Here is a 15,474-nt window from a genome sequence, read left to right as displayed (position 1 = left end):
CTGTATTAACTGTAAGATAGTGTTCATTTCTCTGAAAAATTAGATGGGAATTTTGAATGTGATTGCATTGAATCTGTTAATTGATTTTGGTAAAGTGATCATTTTTCCCAATATTAATTTTACCAACCCCTTAGCATTGGATGTGTTTCTATTTTTTAATGTTGTTGTCCATCACTTTCTTCATTTGTTTAAAGTTTCCCATGTAAAAGGCACTCACCTCCTTGATTTGTTACGTTTCCAGACATTTTACGTTCTTTTGATGCTTTTGTGAATGGGTCTATGCTCATTATCTCTTTCTCTGTATGTTTGTTATTTGTGTATAGAAAAACTTTAATTGGTGCAAGCCGATTCTTTATTCTGCCACATTGCTGAATTTGTACGTGTTTCTAGAAGGTTTCCAGTAGACCTTTTGAGATTGTTTTTGTATAATATAATGTCATCCACAAATAGGCATGCTTTGCCCTCTTGACTTATTGATTCAACCCATGCTTCTAGCACAATATTGCAAAAGGATATGGATAGTGTGTAGCTGTGTCTCCCTACTTACTTCCTACTTACTCCCTACTTACTTACTTTTCCTCATTTAGGATGATTTTGGCTGGATGTTTTCTCATATATTGATTTTATTATATTGAGATATGTGCCCTCTAGTTCTCCATTCTCTAGCACTTTTATCATGAAAGCATTTTAGAGTTTGTTCAAGACATTTCGTATCTGTTGGGATGATCATGCGATTTTTTTTTGTCTTTAGACTATTTACATGGTTTATTACATTTCTTCACTTGTGTATGTTTGAAACATCCCTGCATTTCAGGGGTAAGCCAACTTGATCATGATAGATGACCTTTTTGATGTGTGCCTATGTTCTCTTTGCAAGTTGTTTTTTTAGCATTTTGAATCTGTGTTCATTATTGTTATTATCCACTAGTGTTTCTTGGTTGTTGTTTTGTCTTTACGTGATTTTGTTATTAAGAACCATACAGGCTTCATAGAAGTCCGTTTGAGTGTGCTCCTTCTGTTTCTTTTTTAATATTTGAAGAATGATTAGCTGTAAATCTATGAATGTCTGTGAGAATTCTGTAGTGAATCCATCTGGACATGGAATAATTTTTTTATCTGGAAGACTGTTTATTACAATTTCAGTCTCCCCATTTGTTTTGGGTCCATTTGGGCTGTTAAGTTCTTCTTTAATTTTGTTCATTTATATATAAAAATATGTATGAATGAAAATGAAATCACAACAAGACTACCATCTGGAACCTGTTGAAATCAATCCTATGGGCAAAGATTGTAGCTCTAATTGCCTACATGAAAATATGAGGAAGAGCACCAAAAATGGTTGAATTATACAATAAAAATAGTTGGGAAAAACAAGAACAAACCTAATCCAAACCCAGTTGATGATGAAAAACAAGAAAATCAGAAGAGAAATTATTAAAATTAAATCAAACAAAAAGACTCAAATGATCAACAAATTCGCATCAGATTCATTAAGAAGATAAGTAAGATTGAGTGACTCTTGTTGCAACTAACCAAAAGAAAGAAGACCACATTAACAGAATCAGACATGAATATGGATATATTAAAACAAACACCAAAGAAATTCAGGGTATAATAAGAGAATATTTTGAAAACCTGTTCTATTCCATTGGAAAACATAAAGGGCATCACCAGCAACTATGTGGCAGCTCACAACTGTCTGTAACTCCAGTTCCACAGGGATCTAATACCTTCACACCAATGCACATAAAACAAACTTCAATAAATCTAAAAAAAAAAAAAGACATCATTTAAATGTGTTTCTTGGGGACAGAAAAAAAAAAATGGATTTTGTTTCTTGATTCATTCACCCAGCCTTTGTCCTTTGATGGCACAATGGAAGGCATTAGTTGTTCTGATATGTGATTGTTAATTGTCATTGTGTTGCTTATTTTTGATGTTGTTTGTGTTTTCACTGGCCTTTGTGTGTTAGGAATTTTGGCTTTGTCTTAGTTAGGATTTTATTGCGGTGAAGAGATACCATGATCATGGCAACTCTTATAAAGGGAAACATTTAATTGGGGCTGGCTTACAGTTTCAGAGGTTTAGTTCAATATTGTCATGGCGAGTGGCATGCAGGCAAACATGGTACTGGAGAAGGAGCTGAGAGTTCTCCATCTTCATCCTCAGGCACCAAAAGCAACTGTGAGCCACATTGGGTGTATTTTGAGCACAAGAGACCACAAAGCCCACCCCCACAGTGACACACTTCCTCCAACAAGGCCATGTCTATGCCAACAAGGCCACACTGCCTAATAGTGCCACTCCCTAATGGGGATGTCTTAGTTATACTTACTTTTTCTTCGTTTTTTGTTTTCTTTCTTGTTTTTTTCAAGACAGGGTTTCTCTGTGTAACAGCCCTAGCTGTCCTGGAACTAGCTCTATAGACCAGGCTGGCCTCAAACTCAGAGATCACCTGCCTCTGCCTTGCAAGTGCTGGAATTAATGGCATGTGTCACCACCACCTGGCTAGTTATGGTTTCTATTGCTGTGAAGAAACACCATGACTGTGGCAACTCTTATAAAGAAAAACATTTTATGGGATGGCTTACATTTTCAAAGGTTTAGTCCCTTATTATTATGGTGTGACATGGTGATGTGCAGGCAAACGTGGTGCTGGAGAAGTACCTTGGAGCCCTACATCTTCAGGTAACAGGAAGTAGTCTGTCTCACTGGGTGTGGCTTGAGCATATATAAAACCTCAAAGCCCGCCTCCACAGTGACACACTTGAAACAACACCACACCTACTCTAACAAGGCCACACCTCCTAATAGTTCTACTCCCTTTGGGGGGCATTTTCTTTCAAGCTACCACATTCCATGCCCTAGCACCCAAAGGCTTGTAGTCATATAAAAATGCAAAAATACATTCAGTCCAACTTCAAAAGTGCCCATAGTCTATAACAGTCTTATATTTATTTTAAAGTCAAAGTTCAAAGTCTCTTCTGAGATTAATGCAATCTCTTAATGTAATCCCCTATAAAAACCAAAACCAAAAGCAGATCATATACTTACAACATATAATAGCACAGGATATAAATCACCATTCTAAAAGATAGGTAGGTAGGAAAGTGAGGAAATACTGGACCAAAGCAAGACCAAAAGCCAGCTGGGCAAACTCCAAACTCTGCATCTCCATGTCTGATGTCAAAACATTCTTCAGATCTCCATTTCTTTTCAGCTTTATTGACTATAACATACTTCTTTCTCTTGGGCTGGTTCCACTCCCTGTTAGCAGCTCTCCTCAGCAGGTATCCCATGCCTCTGGCATCTCGACATCTTGGGGTCTCCAAGGCAATCCAGGAGTAGCAAGAATCTTAGAAGGACTTATTAATAAAATCAAACCTGAGCCAGGTATTTGGGTGAAATCTGGAAGATCAGAGAGACAGAACAAGCCACAGCTATCTCACCTTGCCAGCTCCTCAGCTGGTCCTGTTTTCTCAGACTGGAAGCCTCTTGAGTCCTCATCCAGAATGAATCTCAGCTGAACTGCTGCTCAAAAGCCTGAAAACTTAACCAGCCAAATGCTTCTAGTTTCTGGTCCTCACGCCTTATATATCTTTCTGTTTTCTGCCTCACTCCCTGGGATTAAAGGTTCATTTTCTGGAATTAAAGGTGTGAGTCACCATGCCTGGCTGTTTCCAATGTGGCCTTGAACTCACAGAGATCCAGAGAGATTTCTGCCTCTGGAATGCTAGGATTAAAGGCTGTGCTACCACTGACTATCCTCTATGTTTAATATTGTGGCTGTCCTGTTCTCTGACAGGACAGATAAGTTTATTAGCATGCACAATATTTTGGGGAACAATACCACCACATCTAGGCTTCACCTTCACAGCATCCTGCATCAGTATTTTTTTGTTGGGACTACCAGCTCACACATAACAACATAGAGACTTATTATTAATTATGAAAACTCGGCCTATAGCTTAAGCTTATCATAATTAGCTCTTATAACTTAAATTAATTCATTTATCTTAACCTTCTATCACATGGCATTACCTCTCTTCCATCTCCCACCTCCTGTTTCCTCTCTGTGTCTCCTAATGTGTCTTGCACACCTGGATTCATCTTCCTCTTCTCTCTCTGCCTAGAAGTCCCACCTATATCTCCTGCCAAGCTATTGGCTGTTCAGCTCTTTATTATATCAATCACAGCAATATATCTTCAAACAGTGTACAAACATCCTACAACATTTCCTCCTTTTTGTATAAATAAAAGGGAAAATATTTTAACTCTAACACAGTAAATCTATATACAATAAGAACAATTAGCAGGTAAGAATTACATTCACAATGTCCAGTTCATTAGTGTTTGAAAAAATTGGAAAAAAAATACTCCATTATCTATCCTGTCTTGGTGAGTCCAAAGTTTTGTGCCTAATTCACTTTTTATCATAACTTGTGTTACCAACCTAGAATATCTTTTTAGACCTAAAAACATTGTCTTAGATAAAAACTTATGCTTTGATGTTTCTCAACCTTATAAACTTAATGCCTTTTATGTAAGTTTTCTTCTTAATTTGATAACAAAGATCTGTATAACTATCTAGTTTTCAATGTCCATCAGAGAACTGAGAAGGATATAATATTACCCGATTAAACAAGAAGTGTAGAGAAAGCAACTTCCAAAGTTATAGAAACAACAGAGACATCTGGCTTCCTGGACAGTAACCCAAGCTTCCTCTGCAATGTTAGGGCATCCGTCTTCAGCCTACAAGCCTAGGATATATGATAGACTTTTTGCAAAGTAGGAATTTTTGAAGGAATGTTTCACCTTGTCTTGGCAAAGTTTGGCAACCGCCTTTTCTGTGTCCTTGTACAATTTGGACAGCATACTGTCAACACTCAAGGCAAGGGCAGTTTCTTGCCCAAATGGCTAGCTTTGCCCTATTGAAAGCAAACTCCACATAGAGTATGTATGGAGGATACATATGGAGGATGCTTATCCTCCCTTTTAAAGTAAATTTCTGCTGTCAGGAGTAGACATGCCTGACTGTCACAAAAAGCCTTAGGTTATTAAAACATTGTAAATGGCATATTCTGCAGGTGTTTGAAGTGTTTGAAGACCATTTGTTTATTGGAAATATATCGCTCTTTGACCTTGAAAACATACCTAACATGACTATAAGTATGATTGTTATAGGTGACTAACTACTAACTTGTATATCTTTATTATCCTAAATAGCTTTCAAGGACTAGTGCTGTGGAATAATCCTCTTGTATACTGTAAAGATTTGTCACTGGAATTGGTTTAATAAAATGCTGATTGGCCAGTAGCCAGGCAGGAAGTATAGGTGGGCTTCCAGACTCGGAGAATTCTGGGAAGAGAAAGGGCAGAGTCAGGAGTAGATAGCCAGATGCAGAGGAAGTAAGATGAGAATGCCGCATTGAGAAAAGCTACCAAGCCATGTGGCTAAACATAGATAAGAATTATGGGTTAATTTAAGCATAACAGCTAGTTAGTAATAAACCTGAGCATTTATAATTAATATTAAGCCTCCAAGTCAATAATTTGAAAAGTGACTGCTGGGTATTTGGGAGATGCTGGAGGGACAGAAACTTCTGCCTATAGACTGGAACTTTACATTACATTTTTGAGTGAGCTGTATGGGTAAAATACCTTAAACAAAAATAAAAACTTATATACAGTATAACAAAAGTAACCTTAAATTGGTATCAATATACAAAAATACCAATGTAAAATATTTGAAATTAGTGGTTGTTCAAAAGTAGACTCAACAATCCACCCTTTTATCACTTCATTTCTATACCAAATCCCCCACTTTTCCCTTCAGAAACATATCCCAGAATCTAATCTCCTTTCTTTGTTTGTTTTTCCTGACAATGACCAGTAGCAAATTGTTACCAACCACCCTCTATGATGACACACATCCATAACCCACCAAATGACCAAAGATTACCCACCCCACCTCTTGGGAATGTGGGTATTGTGTTCTCTAGGCTGCTTCCTATTGTCTGGGAGCAACAGCATCTCTAGACAACAGTGAGAAAATTGGGACAATGGTCACATCCTAGGAGAGCTAGCTGTATTATTTCTTGTTTATTCTCTGTGAGGGAAAGTGTAGAGCTTATTTGAAGTCTTGGTTGGAGTAGTCTGTGAGGCTAGACCATCTCAGCCAGCAGCATTGAAACTCTTCTGGATGTAGAATTTTGAGGAAACTGCAACAGAAGTATTCTAAGAGACTGGAACACCTGGACTACTTGTCTTCATTGGTGTCTAGTCCTTTTTCTTCTGAAAACACATGAACTTTTAAAGGTTACACACACTTATCACACATACATGTTTGTATATGTGCATAAATATGTGTGAGTGTATATTAACACAAGTATGGAATGTATGGTGTGCACAAGTCATCTAAAGATGTTTTTTTTGTTCTCTGAGCAGATAAAAGGCATCTGTTAACTTTCTAAGTCTGTTTGGATTGTATAACCAAACCTCTATCCATGCCACATGAAAGGATGGTGTCTAGTAATAAGTCTCTATGACTCTATAGCCAATAAAATTTATCATGTCTTATCCAGTCTCAGAGCTGTTCCCATGTAGAGGGAATTGGCATGTACATCACCTGTCTTGTAGTTTTTCTTGTTTTTTTTTTTCTCTTCATGTCTGTAACCAAGGTCTTCAGGAGGTCTCCCCCAATCAAATCTGATCTTCATGAATTTTTGCCAAGAACCATTACTTATTTCCTGTGGAAACAAAGATATAACCTCTCCTCCAGTGCAACATATTTTCTGTCTTCTATTTTGAAGTTAAGACATTCCTAAAATATATAGGTTGTTTTAACTTAGCAATTTCTGCAATCCAATGTCACTCAGCTACTGCAATTCATTTATCAGCATTTTAAAAATTCAAAATTAACAAGGCACCATATAAGGTCCAAACTCCCTGTGTTATAATATTTCCTGTCCTTACATAGCTTAAATTTCTTATATTACTTTGGTCTCTCTTTAAAGACTTAAAGACAAACTAGCTGGAAAACTAGTTTCTGGAAATTTAGCTAGGTACAAACTTGCCCTGAGGTCATTACACCATTTAGTCCATTTCTTAATCTGTTTATCTCCTTGAACACAGGGCTTAGCAGTATTCCTCTCCCTGGTGCTCCTTTTCTCCTCAGCTTGCTACTTTTCTTTCTAAATTTGTATAAGCATGAACATTAAAAAACACATGAAAGAGTCTATAATAGGCTGTTTAGAGATTTCCTCTGCCAGAGATATTAATCCAAATCTCTTCACTTTAGCCCTAGGTGAACGAGGACAAAATGTAGCCACTTTCTTCACCAAAATATCACAAGAATGATCTCTAGGCAACATACTAAAATTCTTCTCCTCTGAATCTTCTTGAACTAGGCCCCCACAGTTCATCTGATCACACTCAGCATGACTGTCTTCCATGTTCTTACTAATATGGCCAGTGAGCAGAACTTAAAGCATTCAACGGTTTCTCTAATCCACAGTCCCAAGGTCCATATATCCTCCAACAATAGCATGGTCAGGCTATCTCAGCGATACCCCAGTCGCTGGTACCAACTTCAGTCTTAGTTGGGGTTTCTGTTGCTGTGAAGAGACACCACAACCACAGCAACTTTTATAAAGGAAAATATTTAATTGGGGTGGCTTACAGTTTCAGAGTTTAGTCCATTATCATTGATGGTGCAACATGGTGGTGGAGAAGTACCTGAGAGTCCTACATCTTATGCAGGCAACAGGAAGTGGTCTGTCTCACTGGGTATGGCTTCAGTGTGGATGAGACCTCAAAGTCCTTGTCGACACTAACACATTTCCTCCAACAAGAACACACTTACTCCAACAAGGCCATTTGCTCTCAAACCACTACAGGCTTCCTATTTAATCAGGACATGGGCCAGCCTGTAGAGCATTTTCTTAATTAGTGATTGATAGAGCATGACACAGCCTATTTTCGGAGGTGCCAACCTTGAGCTGGCGGCCCTGATTTATAAAAAAGAAAGAAAGAAAGAAAGAAAGAAAGAAAGAAAGAAAGAAAGAAAGAAAGAAAGAAAAGAAAGAAAGAAAAAGAAAAGAAAGAAAGAAAAAGAAAGAAAGAAAGAGTTGGAGCAATCCAGTAATCAGAATGCCTCCATGGCCTCTGTATCAGCTCCTGCCTCCTGGTTCCTGTACTGTTTGAGTTCCTGTCCTCAATACCTTTGATGATGAATAGTGCTATGGAAGTGTAAACCCAATAAGCCCTTTCTTCCCCAACTTGATTTTTAGTCATGGGGTTTCATTGCTGAAATAAAAACCCTAACTGAGGTATATCTGTATGGTTTTTTGTTTTGTTGTTTTTTTAAGATTTATTATATATACATCATTTTGTCTGCATGTGTCCTAGCAAGGCCAGAAGAGGGCGCCAGATCTCATTACAGGTGATTTTGAGCCACCATATGGTTGCTCTGAATTGAACTCAGGACCTCTGAAAGAGCAGTCAGTGCTCTTAACCACTGAGCCATCTCTCCAGCTTAGTTGTTTTGCTATATACATCTGTAAGACATTGTTTGATCCTTTGGAACTGGAATTACAGACAGTTGTGAGCAGCCATGTTGGAATCAAAGCCAGGTCCTTTGGAAGAGCAGCCAGTTCTGGTAACTGCTGAGCTATCTCTCCAGCCCCAACATATTGTTTTATAGATGCACTCACTATTTTATGATTCTTAAAAGTGTAATATTCCTAGGAGTTTCTAGGCTCTTCTGCCATTCAATTTCCTTAATGATGAGTCCTATGTAACATCATCATAGTACATCAGAAGTATTTTAGGGTTCTAACTCTACTTATATCTAAAATACTTCTATCTCTCCTCTCACTCTGGGCCTGTATCCAGAAGTATATGATGCCTTTTGTTATTTATACTCTTACTGACAATTTTACTCAACACAGTATGTGGTACTTATTCTTTTTACTTTATTTCAGGATATACTGTCATTCTGGGATGTGGTTATTTATTTCTCTGCAGAGGAGTGGGATTGCCTGGGCCCTGCTCAATGGAAATTGTACAGAGATGTGATGTTGGAGAATTACAACAACCTTGTGTTCCTGGGTGAGGATCATTTCCATGATGTCTTCAGCGTGAAACTTCCTCCCTTTGCACAATATTTCATTTGGAGCTTGTTATTCCAATAATGAAGTTCATAGTGCTACTTTTAAGGATAATGAAGATTATTCATATACCTCAGAACTATTTCATTTCTTCCTGTATTCATAACAACCCTCCATCTTTTAAATTATCCTTTACATTAGTGCTAATATTAGAAAGTAAGTAGTATGAGCAGAGCATGTACACATTAAAGAGACTGTCACACACTTTAGTTTTATTATTTTTCCTTGTAACTAAGGGACATGAAACTCAGGATCTGCAAATCCTAAATTCTTCCTAAGCATTCCGATGTGGCTGTCATGTAACACATGAAGAGCTAATCCTCTATGATCCTTATCGTATCTTCTTATTCCTTATACACACACTCTCAGGGAGGACATATTATTCCCCAGAAGAACACATTTACAATGTTGTTCTCTTTTCCAAAAATAGGTCTTGCTTCCTGTAAGCCATACCTGGTTACATTTCTGGAGCAAAGACAAGAGACTTATGGTGTGAGGAGACAAGCAGCAGATGCCATGCAAGCAGGTGTGTAAGAATGAGGGGGACAGAGGACAGAGTGGACGTTCAGAGATCCAACAGAAAGCCAGACTTTCTCTTGAGCATTAATACATAGTGTTCTGGTGGAAATAATTTTTTAAGGATCTCCTTCTGTCAAAGGGGTCTATCTGTTAGATGTTTAGGATGATCTGAGTCTCATAAGCTTCATTTTTCCCTATAGTGAGGTTAGTTTGTGTTTACAGTGACAGCCAAACTCTGTTATTTCTAAGAAAACTTTAACATGGGTATTTATTTATTTTTTCCTAAGATAGGCATAAAATTTCCTGTCTTGAATCTTGAAGTGTATTATTTAATGTTATTATGGACAGTTGTCTTCTTCTGCAGCCCAACTTTGATAACTTCAAAAACCAACTCTCTCATATCTCTCTCTGTGTGTGTATACACATATATTTTGTGTTCAGGTGTTTTTGAAGTTTGACTACTTTTATACTTTGTTTTTATGTAGTTATAAAATTTCTATATTTGTTTAGGGGGCTAATTTCTAGTAGCATAATTGTGTTAAGAATTTTCTTAATTGTTGATGTTATGCCTTTCTTACATGATTGACTTTCATTGATATTCCTTTGTTTTCATGTTAGATGTCATGATCTTCTTCCTTCAATGGAAGGTTATATGATTTCCACTAATTGTGTGTTTTAAATTAGGCTTTGTTAAATACTGGTATAGAAAGTTGAATGTAGCTTATTATTTATATAGGAAAATGCAAGTATATATAAATGTTTCTATTTTAAAAAAATAAGCACTGTAAACATAAAGAATATTTCTCTGGTTTCATTCATTTCTCAACTTCTACTCACCAGGGGAAAAATGCTACACATGCAAAGAATGTGGCAAAGCCTTTGATTGGAAATCAAAATTTAGTAAGCATCAAAGAATTCATTTAAGATTGAAACCCTACAAGTGTGAAGAGTGTCATAAGGCCTTCCGTGTCCCATCATTACTAAAGGAACACAAGAGAATTCATACAGGAGAGAAACCATACACGTGTGAATTATGTGCTAAGGCCTTCCATGGTCCATCATTACTTAATAAACACAAGAGAATTCATACTAGGGAAAAACCCTTCAAATGTCAAGTAAATGGAAAGGCCTTTCATTTTTCATCAGTACTTTCTGAACACAAGAAAAGTTATACTGGACAGAAACCCTACAAGTGTGAAGTATGTGACAAGGCCTTTCGTTTTCCTTCATTACTTTCTGAACACAAGAGGATTCACACAGGAGAAAAACCCTACAAGTGTGAAACATGTAACAAGGCCTTCCATGCACCATCATTACTTTCTGTACACAAGAGAATTCACACAGGAGAGAAACCCTACAAGTGTGAAGAATGTGGCAAGGCCTTCCGTGTTCCATCATTACTTTCTAAACACAAAGTGATTCATACTGGAGAAAAACCCTACAAGTGTGAAGTGTGTGGCAAGGCCTTCCGTGCTCTATCACTACTTTCAGTACACAAGAAAATTCATACAGGTGTGAAACCATACACGTGTGAAGTATGTGGCAAGGCCTTCCATTATCCATCAATACTTTCTAAGCATAAGAGAATTCACACAGGAGAGAAGCCATACAAGTGTGAAGTGTGTGGGAATGCCTTTCGTTTCCCATCATTACTTTCTGTACACAAGAGAATTCATACTGGAGAAAAACCTTACAGGTGTGAAGTATGTGGCAAGGAATTCCATTGCCCATCATTGCTTTCTAAACACAAGAGAATTCATACAGGAGTGAAGCCCTACAAGTGTGAGGTCTGTGGCAAGGCTTTCCGTGCCCCATCTGTGCTTTCTGTACACATGAGAATTCATACGGGAGAAAAACCCTACAAGTGTGAAGTATGTGCAAAGGCCTTCCGTTGTCCATCATTACTTTCTAAACACAAGAGAATTCATACAGGAGAAAAACTCTACAAGTGTGAATTATGTGGCAAGGCCTTCCATTGTCCATCATTACTTTCTAAACACAAGAGAATTCATACAGGAGAGAAACACCACAAATGTAAAGTATGTGGTCTGGCCTTCCATTGTCCATCATCACTTTCTGAACACAAGAGAATTCATACAGGTGAGAAACCCTACAAATGTGACGTATGTGGTGAGGCTTTTAGGACTTCCCGGATTCTTTCTACTCACTTGATAACCCATTCTGGAGAGAAACCCTACAAGTGTGAAAAATGTGGAAAAGCCTTCTCTACAAAATCATACTTATGTCAGCACAAATTTACTCACAATGTGGAGAACCCTTATAAATGTAAAGAATGTGGCAAAGTGCTCAACAATACTAAAAACTTTAAGGATCACCAAAGAATTCATTCTGGAGAGAAACCCTACAGGTGTAAAGAGTGTGGCAAAGACTTTAGAAGTTCTACAGCACGTTCTAAACACCGGATAATTCATACTGGAGAGAAACGTTACAAGTGTGAAGAATGTGGCAAAAGCTATTACCAGTCTTCTGGTCTTAAGCAACATCGAAAAATTCATTTGTGACAGAAACTTCACAAGTCTGAAGAATGTGCCTAGATCGTTTGTACTCAGTAAGAACTTTTGATATACCTGATAATTCGTACTGGACATTAATGCCACAAGTGTGAAAAATGTTGCTAACTGTCCAATATTTCTCAACACATGGGAGTTCATACTGGAGTGAAATAGTGCAGATTGTAAAATGTTCATAAAATGTTTACACTTCATCAGACCATAAAAGATATAAAAAAAATCATTCTGAGTAGAAGCCCTCTAAGTGTGGGGAATGCGGTAAAGCCTTTGGAATCATTCAGCCCTTACCCACACAAAAGAATTAACAATAGAGGGCAGTCATACACATATGAGGAATACGGTGAATTTTATCTTTCAGTTAACATCTCTGACCTCCACAGAATTCATCCCAGAGAGAAACAACGCAACTGTGAAGAGTGTGAAAATGCCTTTAAAAGCTCCTCAAACCTTAAACAAAAGGAAAGGACTCATACAGAGCAGCAATCATACAGATGTGAAGAGTATTGAGAAGGTTTGATTGATCATTCATTCCTTACTGCACACCAAGGAAATCACAGATTAGCCTCTGCAAATGGACGATCTGTGGTCAGTTATTTAGATGTCCTTCATGCATATACACACATCATAGTGTTCATGTTGGTAAAGTGCACTATAAATGCTAAGATTGTGGCAAGGTCTTCACCTGGCTATCATATCAGAAGTGTTCTCCAAATTGTGCAAAACTTGATAAGCCCAAATAATTCAGAATAGTCTTCAATAATATTTCTAATCATTATCAACACCAAAGAACATATATTGATAAGCTTTGCAAATACTTATGCCCTATTTTGCTTCTGATAACCTTCACACAGATAAACTATGTAATGGTGTCTCAAGTGAGTACATGACTGGACCTCATTGACCCATGGGCATGTCTGTGAGGCATTGTCATGAATACTAACTAATGTAGATGAATCTAGACCACTGGGGATGCCAGTGCACCTTGGATGTGCCGCTCTTGGAGAGGTGATCACAGGTGTATCAGATTGCTGACTGATACCAAGCCAGAGTGATGGTAGCAGAAAGCAGCATTCCACCATGGTTTCTGTTTCACCTGCAGCTGTAGAGTTCAGCTGTGTTCTGCCCTGGGTTCCATGAATGATTAAGTGCAGTCTGTGAGCTGAAATAACCCATTTTTTCTCCCATGTAGTTGTGTGCCATGACTTTTGTCACACCAACAGAAATCAAACTGAATAAAGAATATGGCAAGGCTTCCCACTCTTCTTTATACCTTAGTTATCATCAGAAGCTTCATATTTGAGACAATGTCACAAGGCTCTGATGTTTGTTCAACCTTAACTTTCACTAGAGCATTCACACTGGAAAAAAAAAAGCCCCACTGTTACAAAGAATATTATAAAGATTTACTGATTTTTATTGGCAATTGAACACCTTAGTGTAGAGGACTCCTGAAAAAGCAAATGAAACTCAAATCTAAAAAATCATATTTAAAAGAAACTACTCTAAACTCATCAGTAGGTTATTTGACACACCTTTATATCAGGAAATTTCCTTCATTGTAAAAACCTACAAATACAAATAATGTGGAACACTTTTAGTTTAAACTTGATTTTAATTAACCTCAAGTGAATTCATATTATGTAGAAACCTTCTGCATATGATTCTAGTAGTAACTTTGTCCAACATATGCACTTCATAAGAGTAAATGAGGTTATAGCAGAAAACATTTTGTGAAGGCAAAGAATATAGCAAAGTATTTCAACCTCCCTAATGAGTAGAGGGGAATTAGTGTAGCAGAGCAATCCTTCAGAATGTTGGAACTTTGGAGGTATTGCTTAGAATTTATGTGACATCATTGTTTGTTGTGCTGGAAAGAAACAAATAATAGGTGTTAGAATCATGCAGTTCACTCAAGATTGATGTTATAAATAATTTGTTATTAAAACCAAATTATTATGTTGCTCAAGGTGTTGGAGATGCCAGTTGTATGATAGTGGGAAATACAGGATATGAAGAAAACTACAAGCAATGAGGAGTGCATACCTAGGATATAGATTGTGTGCCTTTCTGGTGAAGCTAGAGGGGTTGAGCCACATTGAAGTCAACACCAGTGCTGCAGAAGTCTCAGATAAAAAGTGGAAGTATCAGATTGTATATTTGCCCTTCCGGATTTGGGGCTAATCCTTCTGTAGTGTGTTGTAATTATTCTGATTTAGAATTGCATGTTTGTTCTGTGTCATTGTGTGGTAGAAAAAGACACTTGGTTTTTAGGTTGTAGGAGCTTATGGGTAGGAGTTTGTTTTGAGCCTCACATTAGATATGTACTGGAGATGTTTAAATGCTTCAAATTATGAAGTACATTGTAATTTTTTTTTTTGATTTTTTGAGACAGGGTTTCTCTATGTAGCTTTGCGCCTTTCCTGGGACTCACTTGGTAGCCCAGGCTGGCCTCAAACTCGTGATCCTCCTGCCTCCGCCTCCTTCAGCAAATCCTACCAGCTTGCGCCACCACCACGGGCTTAAACTTTTTAATTTAGATTCTATTTTAAATATGAGATGAATGTAAGATTGGGAACAAGGGAAGGAATATTATCATTTGATGTTGTGTAGTTGGAGCTAGCATGATCTCTTTGGGAGGAAACATGGTTGCCAACAAGACCCAAAACCTTATTTGTATCCCCAGTACCCACAAAACAGAAAGAGGGAATTACTTCTGAAGGTTGTCCTCTGACTCTTGCTTGGGCATGCATACATACATACATATATACATACATACATACATTTATACATACATATGTGTGTGTGCACGTGCGTGTGCGCACACACACACACACTAACACACACACACACACACACTAACACATAAGAACCTTAAAATATTTTCTTAAATGTGTGTTTGTGTTTTATGTAGACAAGAGGTGGAGTAATACATAAATCTCAATTGTTAACACAATGAGATGTAGAATCAAGCGAAAGGCAAGCCTTTGGCTATTCCTTTGCAGGGGTTATCTTCATTAGTTTGAGGTCAGGAGACCTGTTGACTGTGTGGATGGAAGCATCTGTTTGACTGGGATCCTGGATTGTATAAGAAAGAGAGAGTACCCTGAGGGCAACCATTCATCTATCTCCCTCTGCTTCCTCCTTACTGTGGATGGAATATGGCAAGCTGCTTCAAGATTTTGTTCTAACTTTCTTATCTGTGTGGTAGTTTGAATAAGAATGGCCTTCACAGACTCATATATTTGAATTCATGA

The 15,474-nt window shown here is 37.6% G+C and overlaps 1 protein-coding gene across 1 annotated transcript in view; it reads left to right on the top strand.

The window, feature by feature from the left end:
- The window catches only part of LOC114686115 (zinc finger protein 728-like), a 46,375-nt gene extending 31,729 nt beyond the window's left edge, over nucleotides 1-14,646 (top strand). Inside the window, 3 exon segments of the mRNA XM_037209577.1 lie at nucleotides 8,985-9,111; nucleotides 9,601-9,696; nucleotides 10,530-14,646. Coding sequence (XP_037065472.1) covers nucleotides 8,985-9,111; nucleotides 9,601-9,696; nucleotides 10,530-12,244 — 1,938 coding nt within the window. The 3' untranslated portion in view covers nucleotides 12,245-14,646.
- The last annotated feature ends 828 nt before the right edge of the window (nucleotides 14,647-15,474 follow it).

The sequence above is a fragment of the Peromyscus leucopus genome, chromosome 11 (assembly GCF_004664715.2).
Source record: "Peromyscus leucopus breed LL Stock chromosome 11, UCI_PerLeu_2.1, whole genome shotgun sequence".
In the NCBI taxonomy this organism is placed as follows: domain Eukaryota; kingdom Metazoa; phylum Chordata; class Mammalia; order Rodentia; family Cricetidae; genus Peromyscus; species Peromyscus leucopus.
The sequence above is the reverse complement of the archived record's forward strand: the minus strand, read 5'-3'. Positions and strand labels throughout refer to the sequence as shown.